General features: G+C 47.3%; 1 protein-coding gene across 1 annotated transcript in view; it reads right to left on the minus strand.

Moving 5' to 3' along the window:
• The window catches only part of LOC124022417 (receptor tyrosine-protein kinase erbB-4-like), a gene marked incomplete at its 3' end in the record, with an annotated part of 133,611 nt that overhangs the window by 89,390 nt on the left and 29,221 nt on the right, over positions 1 to 15,000 (minus strand). The window contains exons 10-11 of the mRNA XM_046337350.1: positions 11,298 to 11,497; positions 9,170 to 9,302 (exon numbers count right to left, since the gene is read on the minus strand). Coding sequence (XP_046193306.1) covers positions 9,170 to 9,302; positions 11,298 to 11,497 — 333 coding nt within the window. The remainder of the gene's footprint in view (positions 1 to 9,169; positions 9,303 to 11,297; positions 11,498 to 15,000) is intronic.

The following is a 15,000-nucleotide window of genomic DNA, read 5'->3' on the forward strand; positions in this document are numbered from 1 at the left end:
CTTAGCAGAGTCAATATGTCTGATATAGTAACAGGCTTAGCAGAGTCAATATGTCTGATATAGTAACAGGCTTAGCAGAGTCAATATGTCTGATATAGTAACAGGCTTAGCAGAGTCAATATGTCTGATATAGTAACAGGCTTAGCAGAGTCAATATGTCTGATATAGTAACAGGCTTAGCAGAGTCAATAATTATGTCTGATATAGTAACAGGCTTAGCAGAGTCAATATGTCTGATATAGTAACAGGCTTAGCAGAGTCAATATGTCTGATATAGTAACAGGCTTAGCAGAGTCAATATGTCTGATATAGTAACAGGCTTAGCAGAGTCAATATGTCTGATATAGTAACAGGCTTAGCAGAGTCAATAATTATGTCTGATATAGTAACAGGCTTAGCAGAGTCAATATGTCTGATATAGTAACAGGCTTAGCAGAGTCAATAATTATGTCTGATATAGTAACAGGCTTAGCAGAGTCAATATGTCTGATATAGTAACAGGCTTAGCAGAGTCAATAATTATGTCTGATATAGTAACAGGCTTAGCAGAGTCAATATGTCTGATATAGTAACAGGCTTAGCAGAGTCAATACGTCTGATATAGTAACAGGCTTAGCAGAGTCAATATGTCTGATATAGTAACAGGCTTAGCAGAGTCAATATGTCTGATATAGTAACAGGCTTAGCAGAGTCAATATGTCTGATATAGTAACAGGCTTAGCAGAGTCAATATGTCTGATATAGTAACAGGCTTAGCAGAGTCAATATGTCTGATATAGTAACAGGCTTAGCAGAGTCAATAATTATGTCTGATATAGTAACAGGCTTAGCAGAGTCAATATGTCTGATATAGTAACAGGCTTAGCAGAGTCAATAATTATGTCTGATATAGTAACAGGCTTAGCAGAGTCAATATGTCTGATATAGTAACAGGCTTAGCAGAGTCAATATGTCTGATATAGTAACAGGCTTAGCAGAGTCAATATGTCTGATATAGTAACAGGCTTAGCAGTGTCAATATGTCTGATATAGTAACAGGCTTAGCAGAGTCAATAATTATGTCTGATATAGTAACAGGCTTAGCAGTGTCAATATGTCTGATATAGTAACAGGCTTAGCAGAGTCAATAATTATGTCTGATATAGTAACAGGCTTAGCAGAGTCAATATGTCTGATATAGTAACAGGCTTAGCAGAGTCAATAATTATGTCTGATATAGTAACAGGCTTAGCAGAGTCAATATGTCTGATATAGTAACAGGCTTAGCAGAGTCAATATGTCTGATATAGTAACAGGCTTAGCAGAGTCAATATGTCTGATATAGTAACAGGCTTAGCAGAGTCAATATGTCTGATATAGTAACAGGATTAGCAGAGTCAATATGTCTGATATAGTAACAGGCTTACAGAGTCAATATGTCTGATATAGTAACAGGCTTTGCAGAGTCAATAATTATGTCTGATATAGTAACAGGCTTAGCAGAGTAAACATGTGTGTGTGTGTGTGTGTTTCTCTAATCATATGACTGAGACACACACCCACAAAACCTAAGGCCACAATGGGAAGAGGAGTGGAGAGGAGGAGAGAATAAAGGATAGAAGAGAAGGAGGGGGAGGGGGGGAAGAGAAGAGGGGAGCAGGGGAGGAGAGGGGAGGAGGGGAAGAGATATCGACACCCCGCTGTTCGTGTCCACATCAGCACCACCATCAGATAATGCTTTGAAGGATGGTGTCGGTGAATATGGGGCTGGCTGTCGATAGGCTGGCTGTCGATAGGCTGGCTGTCGATAGGCTGGCTGTCGATAGGCTGGCTGTCGATAGGCTGGCTGTCGATAGTATACTTTTCAGATGTGAGAGATTGTCGCTCCAACTGGGACTAAGACTCAGCAGAGTGGAGGGATACAGTACAGTACACAAACAGGTAGGCCCTACTTTCTCTCAGCAAGGAAATGCTGGGCCTATGGAAGCAGTTAGATGTGTTCAGGTCATGTTGTAACTGTCTTGCAGTCGGGGAAATGGTTTATCATGGCTCTATAATGCTACTCAACTGCTCAATTCTAAATCGACCCTAGCCCACTCCCGTATATCTGAGAAAATTGGCTAGATACTGTATAAACATTATGGGTAATGGCTTCACATTACCTTCTGATTGGCTAGGTGGTGAAAACGTCCAATCTAATCTCCTCTAGAGATCTACAGTGGGGACTAGGGAGTAGTAGGCTAGAGGTTGATTTGGAATTCAGCATGCGTGATATTTTAGAGAGTCCTGTATATCATTAGAGGGGATGTGATGAGTTGGAGAAAGGGTCAGATATGACGAGGAATCAGAATACTGTATATCATTAGAGGGGATGAGATGAGTTGGAGAAAGGGTCAGCTATGACGAGGAATCACAATACTGTATATCATTAGAGGGGATGTGATGAGTTGGAGAAAGGGTCAGATATGATGAGGAATCAGAATACTGTATATCATTAGAGGGGATGAGATGAGTTGGAGAAAGGGTCAGATATGATGAGGAATCAGAATACTGTATATCATTAGAGGGGATGAGATGAGTTGGAGAAAGGGTCAGATATGATGAGGAATCAGAATACTGTATATCATTAGAGGGGATGAGATGAGTTGGAGAAAGGGTCAGATATGATGAGGAATCAGAATACTGTATATTATTAGAGGGGATGTGATGATTTGGAGAAAGGATTAGATATGATGAGGAATCATGGCTGTGTCTCAGTCCCAAATAACACCATATATAGTACACTACTTTGGACCAGATCCCTATGGGCCCTGGTCTAAAATAGTGCACTATATAGGGGATAGGGTGTCATTTGGGACACATATAGTAAGTCTTTATTCTATGCCCTGTTCCAATCATCAGATCAAGCATCAGTCCAGATAAATTGCCAGTACATATAAAAATAGCATGTTCAATTGGACACAGAGCAGCGTGCCACCACACCAAAGGGCAGTGTGGCAGTAGTCCACCCTTCTCCATCCTCCATCCTCCCTCCACCTCCTTTCACCCTCCACCCTCCTCCCTCCTCCTTCCTCCCGCCCTCCTCCCTCCACCCTCCTCCCTCTCTCCGCCCTCCTCCCTCCACCCTCCTCCTTCCTCCCGCCCTCCTCCCTCCTCCATCCAACCACCTCCCTCCCTCCCTCCCACCACCCTCCTCCATCCAACCACCCTCCACCCTCTTTCTTCCTTCCTCCCAACCTCCCACCTCCACCCTCCCCTCTCCACCCTCCTCTCCTCCATTTCTCTCTCCTCTTTTTTAAACTAAATTATTTTTTTTTCTCAGGAAGCAGTTTCCAGATGAATCCTTTTGAAAAGGCTGGGTGGTGGAAGAAGGCAGTCTTTTGTTCAGAGAAAAATGGAGGAGTATCACGGAAGACAAAGGAAGGTTCCACGGCAGTTGTTCCCCGTTGAATTGAACGATCCTTTCCATTCATTCCGCTGGTTCCTTCTCGTTGGTTTTCCTTGTGCGTTGCAGTTGGTTGGGGCGTGTACGCCAAACGCACACCACTGTCTTCAGGGAGAAGGGGTGATGGGGATTAGCAGCATTTTAGCAGGAATTTGGCAGGACTGAGGCTCTTTCAGGTCGAGTGGTGCCTGCGCCAGAGGCGAACCTGACGCCACACGGCCAACTCACGAGAACAACTTTTTTAATTAAACACTTTCAAGGTTTTCTAATCCTCCTCCTTCCATTCCCCCGCGGCCACGAGAGCACAGGATTTTTTCCCTCTTTCTCCCTGTTCTTTTATTCGCTGGCCTTTCAGTGTGAGAATTAACTTGACTCTCATTTAGAAAGGCAAAGGCACAGAGATGGAGAGTTAAATAGGCCTAGTTTTTAAAACCAGAAGTCAATCAGTTTGACTACAGTCGTGGCCAAAGGTTTTGAGAATGACACAAATATTAATTTTCACAAAGTCTGCTGCCTCAGTTTGTATGATGGCAATTTGCATATACTCCAGAATGTTATGAAGAATGATCAGATGAATTTGCCATGCAAATGACCTGAATCCCCAAAAAACATTTCCACTGCGAGTGTTGACAAGGACAAGGCTGGGGATCACTCTGTCATGCTGATTGAGTTTGAATAACAGACTGGAAGCTTCAAAAGGAGGGTGGTGCTTGGACGCATTGTTCTTCCTCTGTCAACTATGGTTACCTGCAAGGAAATACGTGCCGTCATCATTGCTTTGCACAAAAAGGGCTTCACAGGCAAGGATATTGCTGCCAGTAAGATTGCACCTAAATCAACCTTTTATCGGATCATCAAGAACTTCAAGGAGAGTTGTTCAATTGTTGTGAAGAAGGCTTCAGGGCGCCCAAGAAAGTCCAGCAAGCGCCAGAACCGTCTCCTAAAGATGATTCAGCTGTGGGATCGGGGCATCACCAGTATAGAGCTTGCTCAGGAATGGCAGCAGGCAGGTGCGAGTGCATCTGCACGCACATTGAGGCGAAGACTTTTGGAGGATGGCCTAGTGTTAAGAAGGGCAGCAAAGAAGCCACTTCTCTCCAGGAAAAACATCAGGGACAGACTGATATACTGCAAAAGGTACAGGGATTGGACTGCTGAGGACTGGGGTAAAGTCATGTTATCTGATGAATCCCCTTTCTGAATGTTTGGGGCATCCGGAAAAAATATTGTCCGGAGAAGACAAGGTGAGCGCTACCATCAGTCCTGTGTCATGCCAACAGTAAAGCATCCTGAGACCATTCGTGTGTGGGGTTGCTTCTCAGCCAAGGGAGTGGCTGAGAACACAGCCATGAATAAAGAATGGTACCAACTTCTCCCAACCATCCAGGAACAGTTTGATTACGAACAATGCCTTTTCCAGCATGATGGAGCACCTTGCCATAAGGCAAAAGTGATAACTATGTGTCTCAGGGAACAAAACAGATATTATGGGTCCATGGCCAGGAAACACCCCAGATCTTAATCTCATTGAGAATTTATGGTCAATCCCCAAGAGGCGGGTGGACAAACAAAAACCCACAAATTCTGACAAACTCCAAGCATTGATTATGCAAGAATGGGCTGCCATCAGTCAGGATGTGGCCCAGAAGTTAATTGACAGCATGCCAGGGCAGATTGCAGAGGTCTTGAAAGAGAAGGGCCAACACTGCAAATACTGACTCTTTGCATCAACTTCACGTAGTTGTCAATAAAAGCCTTTGACACTTTTGAAATATTTGTAATTATACTTCAGTATTCCATAGTAACATCTGACAAAATATCTAAAGACACTGAAATTAATATTTGTGTCATTCTCAAAACTTTGGCCACGACTGTATATAGCCATTAGCTATAGGAGGGCTACAGGAGGTTATAGGAGGCTACAGGAGGGCTATAGGAGGCTACAGGAGGGCTATAGGAGGGCTACAGGAGGGCTACAGGAGGGCTATAGGAGGGCTATATGAGGGTTATCGGAGGCAACAGTAGGCTATAGGGAGGCTAGAGGAGGGCTATAGGAGGCTACAGGAGGGGTACAGGAGGCTTAGGAGGGTTATAGGAGGCTACAGTAGGCTATAGGAGGGTTATTGGAGGCTACACGAGGCTATAGGAGGGCTACAGGAGGGCTACAGGAGGCTATATGAGGGCTACAGGAGGGAAACAGTAGGGCTACAGGAGGCTATAGGAGGGCTACAGGAGGTTATAGGAGGGCTACAGGAGGCTATAGGAGGGCTACAGGAGGCTATAGGAGGGCTACAGGAGGTTATAGGAGGGCTACAGGAGGTTATAGGAGGGCTACAGGAGGCTATAGGAGGGCTACAGGAGGCTATAGGAGGGAGGAGGCTACAGGAGGCTACAGGAGGCTTAAGGAGGCTACAGGAGGAGGCTAGGAGGGCTACAGGAGGCTACAGGAGGGTTATAGGAGGGCTACAGGGGGAGGAGGCTAGGAGGGCTACAAGATGCTATATGAGGTCATATGAGGTTATATGAGGCTACAGGAGGGGAGGGCTACAGGAGGGAGGGAGGCTACAGGAGGTTACGAGGGGAGGGCTACAGGAGGTTATAGGAGACTATAGGAGGGCTACAGGAGGCTACAGGAGGGTTATAGGAGGGCTACAGCGGGCTTAAGGAGGGATATAGGAGGGCTACAAGATGCTATATGAGGTCATATGAGGTTATATGAGGCTACAGGAGGGTTATAGGAGGGCTACAGGAGGCTATAGGAGGGCTACAGGAGGCTACAGGAGGGCTACAGGAGGCTTAAGGAGGCTATAGGAGGGCTACGGGAGGGCTACAGGAGGGCTACAGGAGGCTATAGGAGGTTATAGGAGGCTATAGGAGGGCTACAGGAGGCTACAGGAGGGTTATAGGAGGGCTACAGGAGGCTTTAGGAGGGCTACAAGATGCTATATGAGGTCATAGGAGGTTATATGAGGCTATAGGAGGGCTACAGGAGGCTATAGGAGGGCTACAGGAGGCTACAGGAGGGACACAGGAGGGATACAGGAGGCTACAGGAAGCTATAGGAGGTTATAGGAGGCTATAGGAGGCTATATGAGACTATAGGAGGCTATAGGAGGTTATAGGATGCTATAGGAGGCTCTATGAGGTTATAGGAGGCTATATGAGGCTATAGGAGGCTATAGGAGGTTATAGGAGGTTATAGGATGTTATAGTAGGCTATATGAGGTTATAGGAGGCTATAGGAGGCTATAAGAGGTTATATGAGGCTATATGAGGCTATATTAGGTTATAGGAGGCTATAGGAGGCTAGATGAGAATATGGGAGGTTATAGGAGGTTATAGGATGTTATAGTAGGCTATATGAGGTTATAGGAGGCTATAGGAGGCTATATGAGGTTATAGGAGGCTATAGGAGGCTATAGGAAGGACAGATTGGCAGGGTTTGCATTTTGCATGCAAGCTCAATGAAGAGCAGCTAAAGCATTGGGAGGACAACACATACTGTTGAACACACGTCTAGTACATGTCTGCAGTGCTCTGTCTGTGACGAGGTAAGCCGATCGATCAAGACGTCATGTACCACCTCCTGCCTCCAGCCTCTCCACGTGATCACAGTTCGGTTCTCACATAGGATGTTGTGTTCCAGCTGCTTTTTACCCCCCTCCTCCTCTTCATCTTCTTCAAAGTCTCAGCTGTGAGCTGTTTTTCCTGCCGACTTCAAACACCTCCTCCCACATAAAGCACACAGAGGAGAAATGTGATGGAGAAACACAGACACTGGTTCCCCCTGTGAGAACAGGCGAACCTGACACCAGACACGGGTTCCCCCTGTGAGGACAGGCTAACCTGACACCAGACACGGGTTCCCCCTGTGAGGACAGGCTAACCTGACACCAGACCCTGATTCCCCCTGTGAGGACAGGCGAACCTGACACCAGACATGGGTTCCCCCTGTGAGGACAGGCTAACCTGACACCAGACCCTGATTCCCCCTGTGGGGACAGGCTAACCTGACACCAGACCCTGATTCCCCCTGTGGGGACAGGCTAACCTGACACCAGACCCTGATTCCCCCTGTGGGGACAGGCTAACCTGACACCAGACCCTGATTCCCCCTGTGAGGACAGGCTAACCTGACACCAGACCCTGATTCCCCCTGTGAGGACAGGCTAACCTGACACCAGACCCTGATTCCCCCTGTGGGGACAGGCTAACCTGACACCAGACCCTGATTCCCCCTGTGGGGACAGGCTAACCTGACACCAGACCCTGATTCCCCCTGTGAGGACAGGCTAACCTGACACCAGACCCTGATTCCCCCTGTGGGGACAGGCTAACCTGACACCAGACCCTGATTCCCCCTGTGAGGACAGGCTAACCTGACACCAGACCCTGATTCCCCCTGTGAGGACAGGCTAACCTGACACCAGACCCTGATTCCCCCTGTGGGGACAGGCTAACCTGACACCAGACCCTGATTCCCCCTGTGAGGACAGGCTAACCTGACACCAGACCCTGATTCCCTCTGTGAGGACAGGCTAACCTGACACCAGACCCTGATTCCCCCTGTGGGGACAGGCTAACCTGACACCAGACCCTGATTCCCCCTGTGAGGACAGGCTAACCTGACACCAGACCCTGATTCCCCCTGTGAGGACAGGCTAACCTGACACCAGACCCTGATTCCCCCTGTGGGGACAGGCTAACCTGACACCAGACCCTGATTCCCCCTGTGGGGACAGGCTAACCTGACACCAGACCCTGATTCCCCCTGTGAGGACAGGCTAACCTGACACCAGACCCTGATTCCCCCTGTGGGGACAGGCTAACCTGACACCAGACCCTGATTCCCCCTGTGGGGACAGGCTAACCTGACACCAGACCCTGATTCCCCCTGTGAGGACAGGCTAACCTGACACCAGACCCTGATTCCCCCTGTGGGGACAGGCTAACCTGACACCAGACCCTGATTCCCCCTGTGGGGACAGGCTAACCTGACACCAGACCCTGATTCCCCCTGTGAGGACAGGCTAACCTGACACCAGACCCTGATTGACACCAGACCCCCCCTGTGGGGACAGGCTAACCTGACACCAGACCCTGATTCCCCTGTGAGGACAGGCTAACCTGACACCAGACCCTGATTCCCTCTGTGGGACAGGCTAACCTGACACCAGACCCTGATTCCCCCTGTGAGGACAGGCTAACCTCACACCAGACCCTGATTCCCCCTGTGGGGACAGGCTAACCTGTCACCAGACCCTGATTCCCCCTGTGAGGACAGGCTAACCTGACACCAGACCCTGATTCCCCCTGTGGGGCTAACCTGTCACCAGACCCAGGATTCCCCCTGTGAGGACAGGCTAACCTGACACCAGACCCTGATTCCCCCTGTGAGGACAGGCTAACCTGACACCAGACCCTGATTCCCCCTGTGAGGACAGGCTAACCTGACACCGTAAGAGTCACGTTTGTTTATTCACCCAGAATAAGCTCATTGTATTGTAATTCAGGGCATTTTCATTACTTCCACTCAACCAGGATATGGTGAGGAAGAGAGGAAGACTACGAAGAAGTATTCCCTGTTAAGTGTCCAGAATGGAAATATTTACCTACAATTATTTGAATGAAACCCAACATACATTCAATACTGTTATGTCTGTCATCTCTCCATTCATTGGTCGATATCGCGCCAGCAGCACTGGTCAGGTCTTGTCATTCTGAAGATGTGATTGGTCAACTCACCCGTCATAGAGGTTGCAGGACGGCACACAGGAACGTCCTCGGCTAAAGTAACGACAGGATAGGCACTGGTTAGGCCCTGGACCCCAGCAACCATCTTCAGAACACAGCCGGTCACACACCATCCTCTGTTGGGCTGTGGAGCACGCACACATATGAACACACACACAGATGGACCCGAGAACACACACAAGTGCAAACAAATGAACAAACACGCACGCGTTTGTGCACGTGCGCACACACACACCCACACCCACCCACACACACACACACACACACACACACACACACACACACACACACACACACACACACACACACACACACACACACACACACACACACACACACACACACACACACACACACACACAAACACACATATCAGGGACACAGCGATATGAAGTAGAAAATTACAAAGTTGTTCATGACAGCACAATAAGGTGAGAACGTCGATGTTATATTGGCAATATGTGCTAACGCATGATGAAAGTAGCCTAAAGGGTAGTGTGTGTGTGTGTGTGTGTGTGTGTGTGTGTGTGTGTGTGTGTGTGTGTGTGTGTGTGTGTGTGTGTGTGTGTGTGTGTGTGTGTGTGTGTGTGCGTGCGTGTGTGTGTGTGTGTGTGTGTGTGGTCACCAGTATTTCCCATACCTCTACCATTCTTTCTGCCCAGGCCTGTTACAACACTGTAAAACACTGTTTTAAACTTAAACAGTCAATAGACACTGCATCTGACGACACTCCCCGCTGACCTCCACAAGCCCATCCACTTTCCTCATCGACTGCCCCAGTGAGTGACACATTCCCTGGGGTGAGCCATCTGCCATGTCCCCCTGTTCCCCTGTCCCAATCTACTTCCACAGCTCCCCCTCCATTGTCTGGGCTGGTCGATGGCTGGATGCGAGACTAATGAAGAGGCCTCCTAACAGGGTTATTGATCCCACTGCACACCGCAAGACTCATTAACACGCTAATGACATCAACACCCGCTTGGCAGGAAGACTCCACAACATGTCCTCCTTTGTCTTTGTCTATGTCTTTATCTTTCTCTTCATCTTCATCTCGCTCTCCTTCCTTCCTTCCTTCCTTCCTTCCTTCCTTCCTTCCTTCCTTCCTTCCTTCCTTCCTTCCTTCCTTCCTTCCTTCCTTCCTTCCTTCCTTCCTTCCTTCCTTCCTTCCTTCTCTTTCTCTTATCCCCATTTCTCTCTCTCTCTCTCCCTGCCTCCCTCCCTCCCTCCCTCCCTCCCTCCCTATCTCTCTCTCTCTCTCTCTCTTCACTCTCTCATTGTCTGTCTTGTATCAGTGTGACATGTGTGTTGTTCACTCCCAGCCCCATCTCACAGGACCAATGTGTTATTCTGAGGATGCTGAGGTGTCAAACTGCTACCGTCCAGCCCTAGTTTCCAAGCTCTCCATAGACCAAGCATGGAGCCTTGTGGCTACTAGCCTTTTGGAACCCTGATGGAGCCAAAATGGAGCTGGCTCTTGTTCTGGAACCACACAAAGTAAATCTCGCATAGGATCAAACTCTCTATGTGCTTGAATCAAAACAAGAGGTCTGAGTAATACAATCCCCTGACATGAATGCATGAGAGTCCCTCTACAGAAAATCACATAACCTGTCATTTTCTCCAACACCTTACAACTCAGTAAGTTCTTTCCCAGTAAGCACTTTGTTCAGCAGAGAGCTGAATCAGGGGTTTAGTGTCTGTAGGGGGCGGGGTCCCTAGAATGGAATGACACCATAGTGTTGAAAACTTGTGACTGTGTGGACTTAGTGCATGTGTACATACCTGAATAAGTCTGCTGCTGCATCTCTGTGTGTGTGTACATACCTGAATAAGTCTGCTCCTGCATCTCTGTGCATGTGTACATACCTGAATAAGTCTGCTCCTGCATCTCTGTGCATGTGTACATACCTGAATAAGTCTGCTCCTGCATCTCTCTGCATGTGTACATACCTGAATAAGTCTGCTCCTGCATCTCTGTGCGTGTGTACATACCTGAATAAGTCTGCTCCTGCATCTCTGTGCGTGTGTACATACCTGAATAAGTGCGTGTGTGTCTGTGCAATCAACAACAGGTGTGTGTGCGTACCAACGCATGTGCGATCAAATCTGTGTCACTCACTGCACTCGCTGGGGGCGCGGTTGTTGCGGATGAGCACCTTCTGATTGCTGGTGCGGAACAGGCTGGTCCAGTTGACGGTGTTGTAGAAGCACAGGCGGCTGTTGTTGGTGATGTACACGTTGCCCGCACTGATCTCATCCAGAGACTGGAACTGGAGAGAGGAGATCCAACGCTGCTTCAGGATCAGCAGAGAGATCCCACTGTGAGAGCGAGAGAGAGAGAGACAGAGACAGGAGGGAGGGAGGGGAGGAGAGGAGGAGAGAGAGAGAGAGAGAGAGAGAGAGAGAGAGAGAGAGAGAGAGAGAGAGAGAGAGAGAGAGAGAGAGAGAGAGAGAGAGAGAGGAGAGGGAGAGAGAGAGGAGGAGAGGGAGAGAGAGAGAGAGAGAGAGAGAGAGAGAGAGAGAGAGAGAGGCGAGAGAGAGAGAGGGAGGGAGGGAGAGAGAGAGGAGAGGGAGGGAGGGAGGGAGGGCGAGAGAGAGAGAGAGAGAGAGGGAGGGAGGGAGGGAGAGAGAGAGAGAGAGAGAGAGAGAGAGAGAGTGAGAGAGAGGGCGAGAGACAGAGAGGGAGGGAGGGAACCATTCATGTTGTTAAAGAAGGGAGGGATAGAACATAGATTAGCAGATAGAAGAGTTTAAAGAGATAGCATCATTAAAGAGAGAGAGAGAGAGAGAGAGAGAGAGAGAGAGAGAGAGAGAGAGAGAGAGAGAGAGAGAGAGAGAGAGAGAGAGAGAGCAAACCGAGAGAGAGAGAGAGAGCTCTTTGTTTAAATTGATGTTGAGAGAAGAAAATATATAGAGAACATAGATTAGCATCAATAGAAGAAATAGATCATTAAAAGAGAGAAAGGGGAGAGAGAGAGAGAGAGAGAGAGAGAGAGAGAGAGAGAGAGAGAGAGAGAGAGAGAGAGAAGAGAGAGAGAAAAGTGAGAAGAAGAGCGAGAAGAATCAGAAGAAGATGCTGAAAGCTGAGGGTCATGAAATGAAAATGAAGGAGAGAGTAGGCGGAGAGTTCTGCATTCAGCTCTAGACAGTTGACTCTATCACATGTGATTGTGCTGAGTTTGACAGTCCTCCTCCATGTACAGAGTGTACTACCAACTAATACATCATTTAGAAAACAAGACACTGCAACTCCTTTGACTCCTTTGACTCTGCGCCTCCCCTTGGATCTTGCTGCGATCAGCTAATGCAAAACAGTTATCAAAACAACATATTAATCAAAAGGGTTGCTAGGAGCATCAAAGGGCCCTTTTGGAACCCGGGTTGTATGGGGCCCTTAGAAGAACATAACCCGGCTGATCATTAGTGCAGAGAACTTTACAGCGCAGAGAGAGAAGAACCAGAAGGAGTGAGGAGAGTGTGTGTGTGTGTGAGAGAGAGAGAGAGAGAGAGAGAGAGAGAAGAGAGAGAGAGAGAGAGAGAGAGAGAGAGAGAGAGAGAGAGAGAGAGAGAGAGAGAGAGAGAGAGAGAGAGAGAGAGAGAGAGAGAGAGAGAGAGAGAGAGAGAGAGAGAGAGAGAGAGAGAGAGAGAAACAGGGAGAGAGGAGAGAGAGAGAAACAGGGAGAGAGAGAGAGACGGGGAGAGAGCGGAAACAGAGCGAGACGGGAGAGAGAGAGAGAGAGAGAGAGAGAGAGAGAGAGAGAGAGAGAGAGAGAGAGAGAGAGAGAGAGAGAGAGAGAGAGAGAGAGAGAGAGAGAGAGAGAGAGAGAGAGAGAGAGAGAGAGAGAAGTATGCGGTCCACTCACCAACCAAGAATTCACAAAATTGGACAAACACCAAAATTGAGACTCTGCATAATGAATTCTGCTAAAAGTATCCTCTGTGTACGATGTAAAACACAAAGTAATGTGTCATCAAATTATCAAAATCCAGAAAAGAGCCGTTAAATTCTACAACCACCTAAAAGGAAGCGATTCCCAAACCTTCCATAACAAAGCCATCACCTACAGAGAGAGGAACCTGGAGAAGGGTCCCCTAAGCAAGCTGGTCCTGGGGCTCTGTTCGCAAACACAAACAGACCCCACAGAGTCCCAGGACAACAGCACAATTAAACCCAACCAAATCACGAGAGAACAAAAATATAATTACTTGACACATTGGAAAGAATTAACAAAAAACTGAGCAAACTAGAATGCTATTTGGCCCTAACCAGAGAGTACACAGTGGCAGAATACCTGACCACTGTGACTGACCCAAACTTAAGGAAAGCGTTGACTTTGTACAGACTCAGTGAGCATAGCCTTGCTATTGAGAAAGGCCGCCGTAGGCAAACATTGCTCTCAAGAGAAGACAGGCTATGTGCTCACTGCTCACAAAATGAGGTGGAAACTGAGCTGCACTTCCTAACCTCCTGCCCAATGTATGACCGACCATATTAGAGACACATATTTCCCTCAGATTACACAGATCCACAAAGAATTTGAAAACAAATCCAATTTTGATAAACTCCCATATCTACTGGGTGAAATACCACAGTGTGACATCACAGCAGCGAGATTTGTGACCTGTTGCCACATGAAAAGGGCAACCAGTGAAGAACAAACACCATTGTAAATACAACCCATATTTATGCTTATTTATTTTCCCTTTTGTACTTTAACTATTTGCACATCGTTACAACACTGTATATATACATAATATAACATTTAAAATGTCTTTATTCTTTTGAGAGAGAGAGAGAGAGAGAGAGGGGGGGTAGAGCAGAGGGATAAAGAGTAGGAACAGAAGAACAGAGGAGGAGGAAGAGGAGGGGAAAGGAGGAATACAAGGGCCAACACTAAACAGTTCTATGTTTCCCTGTGTGTTTGGAATGTCTATGTGAGTATGCAAGTACTTGTCATGTGTGCTCCCTCTCCGGCCTCTAGGTCACCAGGCTGCTCATTATGGCGCACACCTGTCACCATCATTACGTGCACCTGCGCGTCATCACTCACCTGGACTCCATCACCTCCCTGATTACCTTCCCTATATCTGTCACTCCCTTTGGTTCCTTCCCAGGTGTTATGGTTTCTGTTCCAGTGTATAGTCTCTGTGTTGTTCCTGGTTCTGGTTTTATGTTGCGTTTATTTCTTAAAACACTCACTTCCTGAACTTGCTTCCCGACTCTCAGCACACATCGTTATAGTCCTACACTGTGTGATTGTTTTAAACACCCATATTGGTGTATTTCGGGGGCAGCCAGCTAGATTCAGCCCGGAATATCATTCTAATAATGTATACACTGCAAATTGACCACAACTAAGCCCAAAAAGAGATTGTTTTTGAAAATAACAATAATTTAATATCTTGATTATATTGAGACACCGTCACTTCGGTCTCTTTTATACCTGGTGGGAATACTTGGGAACAGATTCCCTAAATACATAGATTATTGTATACCTGGTGGGTGGAACAGGATTATTTTATACCTGGTGGGAATACTTGGGGACAGATTCCCTAAATACATAGATTATTTTATACCTGGTGGGGACAGATTCCCTAAATACATAGATTATTTTATACCTGGTGGGGATGGGAACAGATTCCCTAAATACATAGATTATTTTATACCTGGTGGGGATACTTGGGACAGATTCCCTAAATACATAGATTATTTTATACCTGGTGGGGATACTTGGGGACAGATTCCCTAAATACATAGATTATTTTATACCTGGTGGGAATACTTGGGAACAGATTCCCTAAATACATAGATAATTTTATAC

Source organism: Oncorhynchus gorbuscha, unplaced genomic scaffold, assembly GCF_021184085.1.
Source record: "Oncorhynchus gorbuscha isolate QuinsamMale2020 ecotype Even-year unplaced genomic scaffold, OgorEven_v1.0 Un_scaffold_1376, whole genome shotgun sequence".
In the NCBI taxonomy this organism is placed as follows: domain Eukaryota; kingdom Metazoa; phylum Chordata; class Actinopteri; order Salmoniformes; family Salmonidae; genus Oncorhynchus; species Oncorhynchus gorbuscha.